This window comes from Planococcus citri, chromosome 4 (assembly GCF_950023065.1).
Source record: "Planococcus citri chromosome 4, ihPlaCitr1.1, whole genome shotgun sequence".
Lineage (NCBI taxonomy): Eukaryota > Metazoa > Arthropoda > Insecta > Hemiptera > Pseudococcidae > Planococcus > Planococcus citri.
Genome location: NC_088680.1, coordinates 39,718,838 through 39,739,299, shown reverse-complemented (window position 1 = coordinate 39,739,299; position 20,462 = coordinate 39,718,838). Strand labels below are relative to the sequence as shown.

The window sequence follows — 20,462 nt, the reverse complement described above, 5'->3', positions numbered from 1 at the left end:
GAGGTAAGTGAAGATCGAGGTGTTGAAAATTTTGATGAGGGTGACAAAGTATCGCTAAGAGATTTTTTTTCAATCATGAAAAGGCGGATAACTGTAGAGAAAAAATTTTCAGCATTTTAAAATCACTGTATAGAGGAAGTTTGATAGGTGACTGACCTCGTTCCATCTATTATTGAGTAGGCTACTTGGTCTGAGCACTAGTTAATATGCTTGACTACCTTTTGAATTGAAGGGGCTATAAGTTATAAGTTCAATTCATTAATTAAAAAAGGGTATGTGTGTTCAAATTCTAAAAAAAATTAGTCAAGAAAATTTTTTTAAAAATCTCTTCTAAAATTCATAGACATTAAGTATATGCATTAAAAGATTTTTTTTGGTAATGATGTTTTGTAAATTTTTGAGAGAAAAAAAAATTGTTCGAAATACATAGTTACACGAGTATTTTTCCTTTACTTTAAGAATGCTTCAACGAATTGTGAATAAAAAATTTTGAATTCACCCAAAATATATAGAAGAGACATGAGTCCAGCAACGTGGATTTTTAAAAAATTTTTTGGCTCTCCCACTAAATTTGTTTTCTTTCTAAAATATATCTGCATGAGTTCCATAATTGGTATTTTTTTCAAATTTTTCTTTCGTGTAGGCCATCTTCAAAAACTCAAAGAACTCTCAAAATTGTGTTTTTTGTGTCATGGCACCACCAAAAAAAGTGATATTGTCAGTTATATAACTCTGCAATTTTGCATGAGGGTCTCCAAAAACAATAGAAAACCAACCAGTTTCTTAAAACCCCAATTTTGGGGCCATCACCCCCCTCCCCAATTTTGGGTGGAAATACGATCGACAATATGCATGGGTGTCGTTATCACATGAATTGAAATAGCTGAACACGAATAATATGAAGTTAGATTAGCAGTTGGACCCTCCTAAGGGTCACATTGAAAGAGGGGAGATGCCCAATACAAATTTTATTCAAAAGTGAGAATTTTTTACAATTTTGGGCAAACAGCAACATTTTTTTGACTCCACATTTTTTAAAGAAGTACCCAACAATGTTTCATTAAAATTTCAAAAATCCAAGGACAGAGGAATTTCACCTATTTTACCCGGGAATACCTAGGTAAGTATGACCCTTTTTGAGGTAGATTGATTTTTTTTTGAGGAGCAGAACTTATTGTTCTTTTGAATCAAAAGGTATAGGAAAACGTATGTAGGTAGGTGGTAGGTACGTATTTGTTTTCAGCGTGAGTTGTTTACTTACCAGTTGACAAGTCAGTTATCTTTAGAACGCCATTTATACAGGGTGCCCGGTGAGTGGATGGCCTAGATGCAAACAGGAACCTATCATGTGAAGGTGTTGCCTGTGTTTGAAATTTAAAGGATTATCAATATTTCGAAAAATCTGGGGGGGGGTTGATGGTGGAAATTCATTTTTGACCATGGGAGTGGGTTAATAGGTAGGTAGGTAGGTAGGTAGATATTACAAAAAAATAAAATGTCTTGATATGGATTTTTGTTCAAGTAGCAAATTGAAAGGATTGAGTACGTACAAACAGATTTTGTGAAAAAAATTAAATACCTATCTAATTTTGAAAAATGAACCAAAAAATGAATAATATAACTACTTACGTTGAAAACTGTTTTGTAGGTTTTTTGAAAATTTACCATTTTTTTCAAAGCAGGTTGGGTTGGGACTAGAGCAAAAATACACAATTCTTTCGAAAATTACTTCTTTTTGAAGACCCATTACCCACCGATGTCCTCTTCAGGTTGCCAACGCCCAGTTGACCAAATGCTAGCAAATTTTGTGCTAGCGTAAATGGTGCCGGAATTTGAGACACTTTTTTTAAAAAATGCTAGCAAATCAGTTGCGATTAGGTCGCATTAGAGTAGCAGAATTGCGCACAAATAGCTAGCACGTAGCTGGCACAAAGCTAGCAAAAAGCTAGCATTTTGTTGGCACTTTGCTCTGCATTCTGTTATGTACATGCGACTAAATCGCGACTGATTTGCTAGAAATTTTTGCAAAAAGTGTCTCATATTCCGGCACCATTTACGCTAGCGCAAATTATGCTAGCAAGAAGCTAGCAATTTGCTAGCGTAGAAAAACTTTGATCAGTAAAGTAATTACTATTAGTTAATTTTTAAAAATTCTGGGTGTTTACCTTTAACAGGTGGTAGTTTTCCAGGAAATTCCAAAAATTAGGCGACTGTTCCAGCTCAGAGCTAGCATAACGCTAGCATCTTGGGATAGTATAAGAAGAGTGATGTCACTCTTCTTACTTTTCAATAAGATACCACCTTGAGCTTATATTCAACTTGATGACACACTTTATCTAAGAGTAGCAAACTATACCATGAGAGAGATCGACGCTAGCAATTCGCTAGCATTATGCTAGCGCTTAGGTTGAAAAATCTCTTTATTAAATTCGGGCTGAGCACTGTTATTGTGCTACAGTTTGCGTCCTCGTACCACACACTGATAAGATAAGGCAAGCGGGAGACACGTAAAATTTTAACATTGCTTCTTATGGAAGGAGCTCAGTTTTCATACATTTTTCGATAAAATCTTCAAAAGTGTTGATTTTCGGAAGAAAATCATCTGAATTTTTGTTTTCCTCGTGAAATTACCTTTAAAATGACGTATTGTAATTGTAATTTAATGGGCTCTGAATGTTTCTTTGATCATAAATGTGATGAAAAATGGCGATAAAAGTCTAATAATATCACGAATCACGAGTGATAATTAACGATTACGCATCTCATAACAAACAAAGCAAAGAAGTAAGTACATATTCTGGTACTAAATTTCAAGAGGAATACAAAACTTCTACTCAAATTGGCTGAAAAACTAACATTCTTCAGCATTTTATTAAAAATCGAACAGAAACGGTAATGTCCCATAAGAAGCAATGTTAAAATTCAAGCGGTCTCCCGCTTGCCTTATCTTATCAGTGTGTGGTACGAGGACGCAAACTGTAGCACAATAACAGTGCTCGGCCCGAATAAAAAATGACGTTTTTTTTTAAATAGAAAAATTGTCAAAATTTAAACTTTGAAAATGAAGTATCAAACAAACCATGAAAATGAAAAATTTCAAAAACATTTGAACAACATTTTAGTCTACGGCAATGGGAGTAATTGCACCCCCTGCCGATCCTCCGGGGCAACTTTTTCCTTATAAGGGGACATCCTAAGGAACATTTTAAAGCAAACTTGCTGAAAAAAAATTGCCCTTACTTACAAAATGGCGGCCATTTTGATTGAAAGGTCAGCCGAAATCGCAGATTTTGCGTTTCAACATAGGACGTGCACGAAAATTTTCAAACCTTACAAACGTAGATCGAAAGATCATGCAAAAATTCATCACCTGTCAAAATTTCAAGTGGTAATAAAGTACCTTTTTCGATTTTTGGTGAATTTTCAAAAATCAAATTTTGGCCAAAATGTGAGAAAAAATCAAAATTTTACCAAATTGACCAAGAAACCTGAAATTTGGGATATACCCTATTTTCGACATGCCAAATCGATGGGAAACGGTTTCAACTTGTTTTGAGCAGTTCTGGAGCCTCCAGCAGATTTTTGAAACTCAAAATTTCATCAAACTAAGATGGAGAGTTGAAATTCATTCTGCAAACTAATTTTAATACGCTACGAAGTCGACTGCTTGTGGATTTCAAGTCGTTTTGGAGCCTCCAGCGACTTTTCGAAGGTTGTATGGCGTTTTTTGGAAAATTGGAATTTCCTAAAAGTAGCTGGAAGCTTCAAAACCATTTGAAACCTGCGAAGTAAATTTCAGCTTGCCAACTCCAATTGATAAATTAATGTTGTGGGAATTAATTCAAGTTTCAAAAGCCTACTGGAGGCTCTAAAATGACTTGAACCCACCTGAAGTCGTCTTCAGAGGGTGTTAAAATTGGAGTGTAGAGTAAATTACAGCTTTCCATGTCCATTTGATGAAATTTTGTTGTCCCCTTTAAGAAAAAAGTTGCCCCGGAAGATCGGCGGGGGGGGGGGTGTAATTACTCCTATTGTCATATGCAGGAATATTTTTAATGATTTTTATATGCGCGCTGAGGGATGTAAAAGATACTTGCTCGCATTTTGCTACAATAAATAACGCAGAAAAAGGTTTATTGGTGAGAAATGCGTAAGATCTGGTAGCACGTTCCTATCATTTGACTACAAAAAAAACGCCAAGTCACCAGATGCAGAAACTAGAGATATGCTTACATTTTTCTAGAGCCAGATGGCTAAGTAAATGCTAGCTCAGAGATGCAAGAATATTACCTGAAGTTTCCTATCATGAAACTGTGAGCAGGTACATATTAGTCAGTGATACGCTGACATTAAGCGAGCAGGTATAGAGCGAGGCAAAAGCTAGCTGAGATATGCGAGAATATTGCTTGAACTTTCTTGGCATAGAATTGCAAGCAAATATCCATCAGTGATACGCTAGCATCAGGCGAGCATGTATGAAGTGAAGTAAAAGCTAGCTGAGATATGCGAGAATATTGCTTGAACTGTCCTAGCATAGAATTGCGAGCAAGTATCCGCCAGTAATACGCTAGCATAAGGCGAGCAAGTTAAAGTGAAGTAAAAGCTAGCTGAGAGTCGCTGGAAAACAGCTCGAAAATTGCTAGAATTGAATTTGCTAGCGAAAAACTGCAAGAAAATCGCTTACTTTTAGCGAGACAATTATTGCTGGCCACAAAAAGCGAGTAAATTGCTAGCAACTTATCAAAACGCGAATAAAACGCTAGCTTTTTGCTAGCATGTGGTCAACTGGGCGTTGCTAAAATTTCACTGCATGACTTTCAGCTCAAAATTTCTGAATACATATTAAGTTGGTATGATTTTTTTTTTATTGAGAGAAGAAATGAGAGGAATTTCATTGAAATATAAAAAGGGAATATAAATGAAAAAAAGTGGCGTAAATATAACGTCATCCTTTTTAAGTAGGTAATGCCTCTTTAACTGTTTAAAAATTTGAAGGAAAAAAAAAACAAAAAAAAATATACTCTAAAAAACTATAAAAAGCTGAGGAAATATTTCTTGAAAAAGAAAGATATTGAATTGTTCGATTCAGATGTATACCCATATTCACTTCATTTGTCAATATTGTGAAGTTCTTGGGAGGGTTAGAAATATGATTTCAAGTTTAAATACACAATAGTTGAAAAATTCAAAATATTCCTCCCCCCCCCCCAAAAAATATGGAAAATATGCATTAAATCATTTAAATGAATTCGAAATTGAAAACTTTTGTTTTTTAATTACCTATTGAAAAAACTACTTCTACAAATATGTGCTTTGCAAGTAGTTAGGTACTTACCTAAAAAAAATCACGTAAAAAAATCAAAACATGAAAAAATGAATCGGATTTTTGATTCCGTTCGTTCATCTTTTTTAATACTCAGGTATGAAAAAGTTCTTGGCTTCGATGTGAGAGAGGGGTATTCTGCTTGAATTTAAAAAACAAAAGAAACAAAAATTTTAAAAAAATCACTTCAAATAGATCTTTTTTTTTAATACATATAAAAAAATTGAATTTCATTCAAATGTCAAAAAATAAGTTGTAACTACGTTTAGATTCATATTCACTTGAGCTCTCATAGATCTTCAGTTAGACTTTGGAAGCTTTAATCGAATAATTGGACTGTTGATGGACGACAGCGAGTGCTTCAATGAAGGTGGCACAAGTCGTCTCGCCAACTGTGCTGTTGAAATAAACATCCCTTTCAGCGAATCACATTCCATTTTGAATTCACCTTCGATGTCATATTGTTCTTCCAAATTATGTTTACGTATATCCTGTTCAAGTTCGTTTCTGATGTAGTGCACAGTGCTTTTTGCTATGTGCAGAGATTCGTATATGTCTCGTAATCTGTGCAGTGTGATGTTCAAATTCTGCAATTCTGTAGAAAAACAATAGGTACTTAGATCAGATATTAATTTTGGAACTTGGAAAATAAAATTTTGAGAATCATCGAAAATCACTTCAACAGGCCAAGATACCTGTCGATCCTTTATTTTTTTCAAATATATACATTCATTTGCATTCAAGTTCCCCTCTCTAAGTATACCTATACTTCCTACACACTCGCCCAAAAATCAATTTTTATAATTTCTTAAACTTCTAACCTTCTTCGATTTGATGATCGTCCATTTTCTCAGAATCACGAATTGCGTTTAATCGTTCGTCTTCGGCGTATCTCCAACAAGTGTAACGGTTCAGATATTCTCGTATTTTCGGAGCTCCGAATTTAATTGTAGGTGATAAACATTTAGGATCATCTGGCATCACATGCATCTTTTGCTCGATCAATAATTCCAACAGGTGCATTACATTCTCGTATTCTTCATCCACATATTTTTTCATTCTTTTCAAAGAATTTTCAGCAATTATGGTTGGTATTATTAAGATAACTATGAAAATGAGGTAATTCATGATGAAATTTTTTATGCTCCTGTGGGTTCAAAAAACAGTCAAACAAAATCTTACATTATTTAAGATTTTTTGGGATGGGGGGGAGAGGGAGGGAGAGACCCAAAAGATGGATATTTTTTGCAAATTTTTGATAGGTAGGACCAGGTAGGTAATATAACGTGACTATGAAATAAAATGGTAAAGATAGGTACCACTTACCAGTTTTCTGCAGAAAATGGAGTAAATATATCTAGTACACTATCACTTCTCGTATGCGTTTATTTCATCGACTAATGATTTTCGCTTCGTACTAGGTTATCACAGAAGCTGTAAACAAGGACATAAAAAAATTTACCCATAAAACATCGAATTACATTACATCGTCATAACTGTATCTAATTAGAAAATCATACCGAAGAACGGTATTTAACCGTAATCGAGACAACGATCGAGATAGGTACCTACATGTAAATAAATCAAAAATTAACGGTGCAAAATTGCACACTGAAGCAAACCCGTTGATCAATAATTTCGATAATTATTGCGGAAAGTAATTAAAGCTGGTACGTGCCACGGTAGATTCTCAATTGATGGGTAATTGTACCTACAACTTTTAAGCATTCCATTCGTACAGAACAAGTTAATAGGCCTCTCGAGGTGAAACCCTATCAAAAGTGAAAAGAAAACCTTTCTTGGGACGAGTTGATGCTACGAGGACTTTTTACTAAATGGAAATAAATTACCCGGAACTTCGTTTAAGAGATTAAAAGTCTAAAGTGCACCTCGGTATATAAATTCGTAAATTAGGTGTTTTTATTTGCTACGTGAGTAAGTGGTACTATACGAGCGAGTAAAAACCCCTCTGGAAATGTAGAAACGTGTAGTTTATATGGGCCCAGGTGCGGTCTACAATCTCTACGTTATTGATGATTGTAATCTATTTTTTTTTATATCTTTGTTTTTATTTTTGTTTCGCAGAGGAGCCAAAATCTAAGCCTATATTGACCATAGAGAAATCAAAGTACTCGATCAATGAACTTGTCCGGGTCAATTGTACATCATATAATGGATATCCGGCTCCAAATATTACCTGGTTTATTAACTCGGTTCAGGTGAGTAATGGTGTTAAAGGTCTCCCGGAGCTTTAGGTATAGGCATGTCGAACCTTTAAACTTATATTGGTGTATTTGAATGGTTTTTAAGATGAACGACGCACATTCGCCGACCATTTCACACGCCATATTAAAAGAAGCCAACGGCTTGGAAACGATTAAATCCAGATTGGAAATATATGCGAAATCGAAACACTTCAAAGAAGGTAAAATGCGTATTAAATGCCTAGCAAATCAATACGATCTGTACCAGGATACTGCTGTAATCGAAGTAGAGGATGATAGACCTCAGCTAGCTCCTGTGCTTAGTCCATCTTCGATGCCTTCTCACAGTAAGTAGTACGCCATGTACTTTATATAAATTTTATAATGGGTGTATTGGGTGTTTTTTTCCTCTCCGTATTGTACCTTTTAATCGAGTCAGAATTACAACACTGTAGAAGCCCATTGAAAGAGAGAGAGACTCTCACAGAGGAAACTCTAACCCGCCAACTTTTTAATTTATCCCGCCGAGTTTTCTCCTCTACGTGAAAAGAAAAAGAGCTATCTGGTATCGCTGTGCGAGCTTCGGTAACTTTTCAGATTTGCACGCTGTCTTTTTTTCTTTTCCTCCTCGGCGAAGACGAACACGCGTGTTATGTGCGGTTTTTTCGGTATCGAGACGAACGAATACCGAATAGTACGAGTAGATACACGTCGAGGAGTTCTTTTTAAATTAAATAGTTTAGTAGAAATTTCGTCAGTTTTAAGACGACCTCGTCGTTTTCTATGTCTCTTTCTTCGTCCTAAGTTTTGTACTTAACCCAAAGGCTATATGTACGTTCTATTAAAAGCATATGACAACGGTTTAAAAAGCTACAGTCGTCTTGAACGCGGGCACTTTCTTTCCCTCTTCTTTGACGTTTCGCCGAACCGAGATCTTTTCTTGTTCAAAGTTGCCACGTCGAAGTTTCCTAAGTTTTACAACTCTCAAAATTGTGACGTAGAATACTTTGCCCGCAACTGTGGTAAAAGAAAATGTAATGAAGAGGTCGCTAAAGATCAACATCTGGCTTGGGAGTAGTCGTTGGAGAAGAATACGTAGATACTAAAAGAATTGAAATTTATTCAGCAAATAATGCCCATGGTAATTTTGGTCGAGTTTGGTTTCAAATTGGTGGTTATCGTCGATTGCTTTGAAAATGACCGGTATTAAAAAATCAGAATCAGCTGGGCCAATGTATACTGGGTGTCCCATCACAGAATCACACCCTCTTGTCGGTATCATAGGTAACCTATCTTGAGCTCAGCAACTTCCTGAAAAATTATGCGTCGATGAATTTTGAAAATCAATCCCCAAAAAAATTCATAAAAACTCTTATTTCGGCTGCGAAAATTGATTTTTCATTTTTTAGTAAATTTTTGAAGTTTGAAAACGAACCATGTATTTTCGCGATTAAGTATATGCTTAAAACAATGTACATACTAATGGGTATATTTATCCATCATAAATTAAATTATGGAAATGAGTACTGAACCTAATATTCTCCCCCTCCTAAACTGAATTTCACTATTTTGGAAACTCCAGTATGATTTTCAATTTCTCCAAAAAAAGTATTGCATTTCTCCAGAGGGTGAGGAAATTGAATATGTGGGCAGATAAAAATCAACGTTTTGGCTTATGCTTGACCTATTATAACGACGAGTTCATTCATATACATTATATATGTGAGTCGATTTCCAGATGAGCACTTGTGTAATTTCGTTCAGCATAGCAGAGAAAAAAACAAAAAAATCAAAAAATTTCCATTTGTAGGGAATTTTGAAATTTGCAAGAATGGCTTTATATTTTCCAAAACTAATCCCTTCAAATCCAAATTTCACCATTTCGAGCCATTCTGGAGCATTCGCAGAGCTACATTCGATTTCTCCAGAATTTTTGAGTCTCTCAGGTATGGAAGTTGTTTTTGGATACTAAAATCGAGTTGTGGCACATTCTATAGCCTCTTTAGAAAGTTTATCCACAGTTCAACACTTTTCCTGTTTCTTTCAATATTTACTTGATGCAGAATGTGAATAAGTACCAAATCAAAAAGTGCTGATCATAAAACTCTTTCAAGAATTCCACCAGGAAATTGGTTCAAGTATGGATAAACTCGTTTAACAGTGCAAGGATAGGCCACAACTCAATTTCTATCAGCGAAAATCAATAATTTCCTTACTTTACGGAGAAATTTCAAAATTCTGAAGAAATCAAAAACCACGCTGAAGGTTTTAAAATGCCTTTAAATGATGAAGTTTGGATTTAAAGAGCTATTTTCAGATAAAACACCGCCCCTCGTACTTTAAAAAAATTCTTTACGAACAGAAAATTTTTTATTTTTTCGAATTTTTTTCTTGCTGAACTTATAAACACAGACTCGAGCTGGTCCGCTTGTAAATCGCACCAAATGTGGATAAACTCGTTAAACGAGTTAAGAATACACCACAACTCGATTTTTAGCTGCTTAAATATTAATTTCCACGCATTCTGAAGAAATTAAAATTTTTTGGAAAAATCGAAAATCGCTTCAAATGATCCAGAATTACTGGAAATGATGAAATTTGTTTTGGGGAGTTCATATTAATTTCGGGGCCAACTTTCATAATTTTTACTAAATGAAAATAGATACAACTGAAAAAAAAAACCAGCAGAAATCCCCGAAAGCAGTCAAATTTTGGATTTTCAAAAATTCACAGAAATCAAAAAAATCTGTTTGAGCAGCTGAAATTTTGGTAATGGAAATTTCAGACCATCTTCTTTTCAAAAACCTTAGTTCCATTCAAATCAGAGGTAGACATATCAAGAGATTCCTTCGTCAGATTAGGTAGGTATGTTGTTTCATAAATTCATTGGGATTTGATTGGGAAAAATATTTTTAGAATGTTTTTTCAATCTGATATTCTAAAAAATTGTCAAAAACTTGAAAATCAATTCAGGCAGCTGAAATTTTTGATTTGTTGGTTTTTTGACGTGCTCTTTCTAAATTCTTATCTAAGAATTTTTAAAATTCATGACAAAAGTGGAAATGGTTCCCTTGTTAAAAATAAGACTTCCACATAATTGGAAAAAATTTAAGCTATACAGAAAAATGCACTTCCTTCAACTTTTTGTGTTGAATGTGAGCCTATGAGCTAAAAAGAAAAAAATTCCTACAATTGTAGTTTCTTAAGAGTGCATTCCCAGAGTTCAAGGAATTTTTGGGAAATATTTATATTCAGAAAGTGCTTGCACTTCTTTTCACTTAGGTACTTACGTTAAAAGTGCCCTTGAGACGTGTTGCTTGTACGTCTAGAAAGAAGATTTCCAGAACTGTAGATGCCCAATCATACACATTTCGAGATTTTAAGACATTTTTAAAGAAAAATTTGTACTTAATTGCACTTTGAAATTTTATTGATTTTTCGGAAAATTTGGGCCTAAAAATGCGCATCTATCTCACTAATGTCTGAAAGGACCCTTGAGGCACATTTTGTAATGTACAAAGTAAGAATGTGGACTTGGAAAGAGAAGATCCCTCAATCAGTAACTACATACCTACCCAATCGCACATTTTGAGTTTTTAAGGAGGCCCAAAAGCTCTTTTTCAGTCTAATAAGGGAAACTCTTGAAGTGTCCGCCTGCGATTTGAGCGGGACTGCGATTTTTTAAAAGAGCATGTTCTAAAACCCCCAAACCCAAAATTTCAGCTGCCCAACTTCATATCTCGATATTTGGCGATCGTTTGAAAATTCAAAATTGACTGTTTTTGGTGATTTATATTTTTTTCAAAAAAGTACGTACATGATCAGTAAAAATGATCAAAATAAATCCTAAAACTGATATCAATTCCCCATAAATCCAAATTTCGCTATTTCCAGCCATTCTGGAGCCTCCCGCGCAATTTTTCAATTTCACCAGAATTTTTAATTTGCTCCAGAAGGCGTGAATATGAAGTTGGGCAGCTAAAAATCGAGTTGTGTGTTATATTCGACGTGTTTAACGAGTTTATCTACATTTGAGCCGATTCTGGAGAGGAAACCTCAAGAGTGTTTTATGTATTGACCAGCTTTTTTTCAAAATAAAAATATCCAAAAATTAAAGGGAGGGCCCAGAAAGGCTGGAAATGGCGAAATTCGCTCTCGTGGGGTTGATTGGTGATAAAATACAGCGATTCGCGCAAATTTCAAAAATTTTCTCGCAAACGGGAAATTTTTGATTTTTGGATAGGTATTTTTATTTTGAAAAAAAGTTGGTCAAAAAACCACTCTTGAGGTGTCCCCTCCAGAATCGGCTCAAATGTGGATAACTCGTTAAACAGGTCAAGTGTAACACTCAACTCGATTTTTAGCTGCCCAACTTCATATTCACGTCTCCGGGAGCAAATTGAAAATTCTGGAGAAATTGAAAAATTGCGCTGGAGCCTCCAGAATGGCTGGAAATGGCGAAATCTGTATTTAGGTAATTAATATTAGTTTTGGGACTTATTTTGACCATTTTTATTGATCAAGTACGTACTTTTTTTTTAAAAAAGCATAAATCGCCAAAAACAATAAATTTTGAATTTCCAAAAATTCGCCAAAAATCGAAAAATGAATTTGGGCAGCTGAAAATTTAGTTTTGGGGGTTTTAGACTATGCTCTTTCCAAAAATCACGGACTCGTTCAAATCGGAGTGTGACACCTCAAGAGATTCCTTTGTTAGTCTGAAAAAATCCCCTATCAGTTCTCATGCCTTCTTGCTGTGTGGTAAAAGAAATGATCAAAATCGATGCCTGAATAATCAATTGATATTGGTTCCCTTGAGAATTCATTTTTCTACCATTTCCCAAATGGAAAATTGAAGACTTCTCTTGGAATCTTTGCTTGTGGAACGAATTGCACACGTACACCTACTGCATCTATAAGGGGATAAGAAAGAAAAATATAGGTCATTGTGTTATTTTCATTTTTGAAGGATGTCTTCGTACTTACAAGTATTACGCTGTCTCGAAACGAAAATTAAGGATAAAGTCATTCGTTTATTCAGTTTGCGAAGGATTTTATGACGACTATACGAAAGAAGAAGACGACGACTAAGTACGATAATTGGCGACGTTATAAGTTACACATTTCATTTTCAGACCAACATACTGCCTTCTCGTGTGCCCTTACATAATCTCTTTCACGTACACAGTACACGCAGGGAAAGCTGAGTTAGGTACTCGTATAAAGGAATAATAGATATAGAAAGAGATAGAGATACGATGTATAATTTTGTCTGTCGCGCGTTTGTTCCCGTTATCGTAGCGTGTATACCTACCTCTCATCGTCGACTTGAAGTGCGCCGCGCGGCACATGACGCGTTTTATACCGTATTTAATTTCTTAAGTGTTTTTCGCCGGGCAAACGTATGTACAAGTCGTAGTCGTCTTTTACGATGTAATCGTTGTATTTGTGCGACTTTTTACGCTAAGTTAGCATCATATACTTAGGTACGAGATTACCGAAGAGTGAGAGCCGAGATAGCCAAGGTTTTCCCATATGCTATTTGTATATGGTTGGTAATTAATTTCCATTTTAGTGATTAATGCTCGAACGTTTGACTTTTATTTTGTCTAGATAATATACGTGTAATTTGCGCGCCAACAGAATACGCGGTGTTTAACTTACCTATCTACGGATAAACTGTGTGTGGTATCGGTATAAAAAGGTCTTTTTATGGGGACGATTACGGCCAACAAGGTCGCATTAGGTTCGTGTTGCGGTATATTTGAGTGAGATAGGTTGGTTTAGGTACGAGTACGTGGGATATCGTGCGCTGGATTTGTTTCGCAGAGCGAATGATGGTACGAAGGTGATTTTTTAATTGAGATGTTGCAGGATTAATAAAAGTGAAAGAGAATGGGAATTAATTTGCAAAAATTATTGGGAAAATTTTTTGGAGAATTCATTAAATAGATCTCTCAAAATATGTAGATTCAATCATTTATCACCTGTGCGTACTGACAGTTAATTTGATTTTTTTTGGTCCAAATAAATTGAGAATTTACGCCATTTGCAGCATCACAGAGGTCGCTGTTCTTACAAAAATGTTTACAAAATTTACTGGTCTAAAATGTGTCTATCAGAAAAAGTAGTTTACCTATTTTGAATTTTTCGAAAACTTTTTTGGAGTGACTTTTTCAAATTGAACGAATTTGTTCAAAAATACGTATCACGAATCTTCAAAAATACTCAATATATGATAAAAAAAACCACATTAGTAGGGAGGGGGGCTCAATTTTTTAAAAATATTTCAATTTGAACAAAGCATACCTACTTAATTCCTCGAAAATTGAAAAAACGTAGGTACCCAGCTAAAAATGTTAGCAAGCAAAAAAATTCTTGACTAAAATCTAAACGTCCAGTTTGAAGCTTGCAATAGGCATATTTCCAAAACTTTTACGACTGAAATTAAAATGTATCAATTTGGTGATTTTGAGTGATTTTTACTTATGCATTTCTCAATTTCATGTCATTGTAAAACGTTTTCATGTTCTATGCAAATTTTAACAAATTTTGGCAAATTTTTCTAATGTTGTCAGTGTTTTGTAATTTTTAATGATTTTGATGCTTTTAAGCATTATTTTTTATGTCATTTTTACCTGCAATTTTTTAAGGATGTTCCAAGCAACTTTTCGTGAATCCTCCCAAACTTTGATGAAATTTCACTAATTTTTGGTAGGCAGTTTCAAATGAAAAATTACAATGCTTTTGGCACTTTTTGGTGAAAAAAAGTTCCAAACATTTTCCTACTTCTGGGAAAATTAGGCAACTTATCGAACATTCCTGCATAAGAGACTGAATAAACAATCTCAGATCTTTCTTCAATAAATGAGGTCGCTTACTTACATGCAATAAAGTTGTCAATGTTATGGCTATTCTCGTTAAGAGAGAACGTCTAAAAATAGACCACAAAGTCCTATTTAAGCTGATAAATTTATTTTTAGGTTTCTGGCAAATTTTTGAAAGTTCAGATGATCTATTTGCTTTTTTGTGAAAAAGACCAGAATTTGATAAAATTAAAGTATCGTTCGTGTCTTGTTTTTTATCACTTGACTCGATTGGTGAATGTTTTAAGTCTTGTAGGATTTTCCTCCAGTAGATTTTCAAAATGAAATTCAGCATCGTTTCATCAAAAGAAATTATAAAATCTACTGTTCGAGGCTCTAAAATCACTCAATACAACTACCAATCGATTACAAAGATGAAAAATAAGATAGACTATGAATAAAAATTCAGCTTTCCGAGTTCTCTCGACTTTTTAAAATCTTAATTCTTCTGTGAAAAAGGCGAATTTGACTTTTTAAATGTACACCTAAAGTTTTAAAATGGAATTCAGTGACTGAAATTTGACTTAGTGCAGTATTGTTGTATATTTCCTTTTTCAATTTTCTTTTGTTTCACTTATCGTACAAAATATTGTCAGCTGTTTAAGATACTTTTATTTTTTGATTTAGGACTTTTTGTGGGCGAAGAAGGGGAGGAATTATTGCAAAAGAAGGTTCCCTTCCCGAACACTTTTTGCTGAGATTTTGTGATACCAAAATGAGTAGGTATGTTGGCAAAGCATGACCCCTTTGATTTGTTATACATTATATATTCAGGGTTGCCAATCTAACATATGCTCAATAAAATGTCCAGGAGCCAAGAATTTTCTGGTTATTCGATATCAACTGGAAATTTTCAGATTATTATTTTGGGGAAAAAAACTTCCAAAAAATCTTACTTACCTATTTCAAAATGTGGATTCAATTTTTAAAAATTCGAGTAGCGCATAACTTGAAAGTTCAGCTTACACTCAGGCTTATATTTTTTCATCAAGTATTTTAATTTTCCATCCAAATTTATGAAATTTTACCAATTATTTGGTGCTACATTTTCTATCCTAAAAATTGTTTCAAATAAGCAGTTCCTTTCACTTTGAAAAATGAAGCAACACTTTCAAAATGATTACCATAAAAAATCTGAGTTGTTGATTCATTTTCAATTTTTACGATTTTCAGGATCAGATAGTCTTAGAAAAATCCACCTCAAAAGAATTAAAAGGGACTTTAAAATTTCATCCTAACCTCCTCCAGTTTTTTCCCACGATTCATAACTTCAAATGGGTTATTTTTCAAGCATTGATTCTTTCAAGACATTTGAAAGCAATAAAGATTCAATCTGCTCAATTTTCAGTTTGCTTACAGAAAGTGGGGGTGAAATTTAAGCAAGTAATCAAATCCTTCGTGAACCTTCAAGTTTTATGACTATAAAATGTGACTAAATAATTCTTTTAAATTTATAGATGATTAAGGGTAGACCGGGTGAATTATTTTAAATTTTTGACCATAATTGTCGAATTCTGTTTTTTTTTTTTTTTTTTTTTTTTCAAATTTTGCAAGAATAACTCTAAAATAGTGTGCTAAAAATGACCACCACTGCACTGTAAAATAATTCTTTAGCTTCAAAATGATTCATCGTCATGATTCATCGTCCGATATGTGTTGACATAATTAATGCGAAATACTTATCTTACAAGCAATCAGCAAATACTTTCAAAACACGAATTCACCCTAGAATAAGCGATTTGCACATTTTCAACTGCTCATTAAAGATCTCCAAAACGAGGTCTTGGATTTTGATGGAAAATTTACAATGGCACAGTTCGACGTAAAATCAGGGCCGTAGAGAGCCAGCGAGGGCCTGGGGCAAAAAAATGAGGGCCTCATGAAAAATTTCCACACTCCCCCCCCCAACCAATGCAATATGTTTAAACAAAAGTAACTTATATTTGTAATAACATGATGACAAGTAATGTTAGTTTGATTTGTGAAGAGTGTTTTGAAATTTAAAAATACGAAGAGAAAAGCCAAAAATGCGAACATTTTTTTGGGAAATTACGTTTGAAAAATAATGGTTTTTAGCAATCTTAGACACAATTTACAAATTTTAGAGTTCGTCAGTTCATCATTGAACATTTGAATTTGTCAATTGCCAACTTATTAAGCTTTCTCAAAAAATGAAGACCCTCTGAAAAACGAGGGCCCGGGGCAAATTGCCCCATTTGCCCTCCTTCTCTACGGCCCTGCGTAAAATCTCAAATAATATCTTTTGGAATTGCACTATTTTTCCTTAAACAGACTGGGTAAGGGATAAAGTCATAAAAACAGTCCCCCTCCCTCATAAAAGCCTTCTTTTTGAGGATTCATACCTCTCCTCTATGGGCTTCTACAGAGCTAACATTTTTTCAGAACGACTTTCAACTCAAAGTGGAGGTTTTCATTGGATTTGGTCTAAATACCTACTTTGATATTTTTTTTTTCAAGTATGAGGCAATTGTTTTTTGACAATTCGCAATAAAATAGCGAAGCGTAAATCTGTTCTAATATGCGTTTTTTCTCTACGAAAAAAATGAAATGCTTTTACGTTCTATTGGTAATACTGATAGAAATTCACCTACATCCTTTTCGAATCTCGCGCTTTTCTCATTCGTTGAATCAACATAACACACAGCTCGCGTCTAACGTAAGCTTTTTACATAGATAGATAGGTAGGTAGGTAGGTAGGTACGAGTAGGTATACAAAACACTACAATATAGCACGATGACGACAACGATGATGCAATTCGATTCGATTCGCGTACAGTATCTCGCGAAATCTCAATAAAAAGAAAAAGTACAGAAGATAGGTAGTTGTTGAGTCGAGAGTATTATTGAGAAATATCGAAAGAAGCGACGACGTTTCGCTCATTTCTTGAGAAGAAAGAGCCGACAATACGCTTGCATCGCGTTTCTTATCCATACTCGATGATTTCGGAAACACCGATGACAGTGTGAATGCGAATAATATAAAGCAGCCCATAGAAAAAGTATCGTATATTCTATCGGTAAGAGAAAAATCGCAGCATCCGGCCAAATAAACTGACTAACTGCTGGAGATGGAAGAAAGCAAGCAAGAAAAAGGCAAAAAAATGTCATGTCGGCTAGAGTTTAGGTTCAACGGTGGTGGGAAGAGAAGAGTTGAGTAGGTAGAAGGATACTCTTTCGTCGTCATCGTCATCGTCTCTATATTCTCAAAAGCGGAATAAAAATGTTAAATCGTTTGTGAAATAAATCGTTTGTGAACGGTTATTGAAAAGTAAATTAGTTGCAAATGACATTTTAGCCTTGTAGGAATTCATATTCCATTTATGGAACATATACGATGCGGTGTGCTGTGTATACGAGTATATTATGATGATGTTGTTGTTGGCTGGCTGGCTGGATGGCTGACTGGCTGATGCAAATATTATTTCCAGCTTCTCTTCCCTCTACCCTCTACCCTCTTCCTCTCACCCTTTTGTATAATATTATAGATTTTTATTTTCTACGTGTGTATATATGTTGTTGTGTTACAGATCGTTGCAGTAGAATAAACGTCAATAGGGTTCTACGTCTATGCAATATTTTATTTATTTCAAAATTCATTTATGGAAGATAGCAGCAGACGTTGCGATGTTTTATGAGTTAAGCCTGCGACCGACATTGACAGTCGAACTCACTCGTGTATAAAGGTTACGTGTATTATATTTTTGTAGTAAAAATTCAAACAAACTGTCGAACGAGGTTTACCTACTACCTTACCTATACGTGTACGAAGATATAAATTTAAAAGAAAATTTTTACCATGTTAACTGTTTTCCCCTCAGTTTTCTTTAAATTAATATATAATGTACCTATTTCGAGTGTTACAAAGTTTTGTTCGATTTTTTTATAATTATTATTTTTATTTTTCAATTCGATGTTTGTGATTTGTTTAATTTTCTCGGTTTGTTATTCTCTGTCATTACTCCTGTAACCAATTTATTTTTCAAGGTTGCAGATTCGCAATTTATACGCGCGCGATTTTATACAGCTTTTCCCTATACTTGATTTTTATAGCCTGTTGTAATTGTGCAATGTGTATATTAAAATTCTGATATATTTTTCCAAAAACGTTTTACCTAAGTTTTTTTTTTTTTTTTTGTTATAGAAAAAAATAATGTAACCATGTCGTTATTAATATAGATAATTATTTCGAGATTTTGCTACCTACCTATCGAAAAAAGGGAAACAAAATTTTTCTAATGCCTACTTGTGAATTTTTCTCGTACTCGTGGAATACAAAATGTAGGTATTTATCGAAATTACCGTTTGTATTATAGTTTTTTTTTTGCGTGTAATTTCGAAATAATATTACCTATACATACTTCAAGTATGAAATTATTTGTACCTATGATACCTACCTAAATATTTACGAATGGTTATGTATTTTATAATTAATTGATTCGTCGTTGTGTACAATGGTTTAAAACATTAATTCTCGAATAAATTGATGTTGCCATGTTTATTTTTTGGAATTTTATTTAGGTATTTTGAAATATGGTTACATATGCCGGATGTTCTGTACGTGGAGTATTGAATTGAAATTTCCTTCGAAAATACACAATGTGTGTGACCATTACATCATTGTAGCCATATTAATCTACTTCTTCATTGTTTTAAAATTCTTTCCAAAGATGTAAGAAACGATCAAAGTACGTAAGAATCTTACATTTTTAGATAACACATTATGTTGATCAACTTTAAAATCATCTTTCACCACTGCCAGTAAAAGGCAGGAAAAAAATCTGGAAATTTATATTTTTTAGCCAATTCACCTGGCTATTAGGTATGAATTCTGATTTTAAAAGGGTTTTTTATTTAAAAATTTTTTGAGCAAATTTGTGAAGTTTTCAAAATTGAGATATTAAATGGGTTTAAAATTTTCATATCAAACCTGCAACCACGAACTTTACAGATAACTAGGTAGGTGGTAGGTACATACAAGAAAAATTTACGCTATTCTCAACTCTCAACTCTAAAATGAAGACAGTCTCTCGGTAGGGAAATTTTTAAGGCCTTGTTAAACTTGAAGTAAAAAGGCCACATCGCTGTGTTTGGAATTCAAAATGAACCAGCTACACTAAAGGTACAGGTATAGTAGGTACATCCTAATCTGATGTTTGTTTTATGCAAAATGTGTTTCGTTGTTTTCTATTAAGGGGTATATAGTTGATACCATGTGCACACACAGTATATATAATACTCACATGTAAGTATGCTGTACGAGCAAAATTATAAATGCGTTTTTTGCCTAACCTCTCCGAAAAGTTTGGTCGTGTGTGCAAAAAGTATATACGTATGATATGGTCTGGATGGCTTATGTAACTTCGTATACGACGACGCGACGGTAGGTAGTACAGGTACATATATCAAGCACACGAGCTTTATGGTAGATATCTACAAATGTATTGTGACCAGAAGTAAAAAAAAAAATTGATGAATATGTAAACACCGATGACTTTTACACTTGTGGTTTAGCTTCAGAGTATTTATAATCTTGGAAAATTAAGGCAGGTAAGTTCTCTATCGTGGTTATTATAGGAGGTAGGTACCACACTCTTGTATATCTTTGCGGTTTTTCGCCTCTCTTTTGCGAAATATTATTGAAAAGCTATTTAATTAAAATTACATTTTACGGGTACCTACTTGGTAAAATAATTTTAATTAAACTGTCTTCCCCTTCGTATTTATAGTTCTTGTGTAATTCAATGCAACCACACTCGAGTGTTCTTCATAATTATACGCATCGATTTACATTTTATATACCAATGAATCGTTGTAACTTTGAAATGGGATGGGGAGGGGGTAACTTTGATCGGCAACGCTTTTCTTTCTTTTTCTTTTTCATCACAGTGTTATCAGTTTACCGTTTGCCATGTTGAAAAAAAATGCACCCAAAGTTTTCAAAATTTTTCTTTTTATCACATTGCATCGTCACAGTTTCGCAGTTACAAAGATGAGGTAACATTGTTCGGCACTTTTTGAGAAAATTTTGGACTAAATGCTCGTTCTGGA

At 34.2% G+C, this 20,462-nt stretch overlaps 2 protein-coding genes across 2 annotated transcripts in view; one reads left to right on the top strand and one right to left on the bottom strand.

The window, feature by feature from the left end:
• LOC135844993 (uncharacterized) overlaps positions 1-18,912 on the top strand; it is a 198,634-nt gene extending 179,722 nt beyond the window's left edge. Inside the window, exons 5-7 of the mRNA XM_065363419.1 lie at positions 7,409-7,542; positions 7,634-7,874; positions 17,942-18,912. Coding sequence (XP_065219491.1) covers positions 7,409-7,542; positions 7,634-7,874; positions 17,942-18,024 — 458 coding nt within the window. The 3' untranslated portion in view covers positions 18,025-18,912. The remainder of the gene's footprint in view (positions 1-7,408; positions 7,543-7,633; positions 7,875-17,941) is intronic.
• Positions 5,510-6,801, bottom strand: LOC135844994 (uncharacterized). The gene is made up of 3 exons (XM_065363421.1): positions 6,650-6,801; positions 6,145-6,470; positions 5,510-5,918 (listed from the first exon to the last, which is right to left on the bottom strand). The coding sequence occupies exons 2-3, from the start codon at positions 6,449-6,451 to the stop codon at positions 5,623-5,625; spliced, it is 603 nt and encodes a 200-aa protein (XP_065219493.1). The 5' UTR covers positions 6,452-6,470; positions 6,650-6,801; the 3' UTR covers positions 5,510-5,622.
• Positions 18,913-20,462: the final 1,550 nt, after the last annotated feature.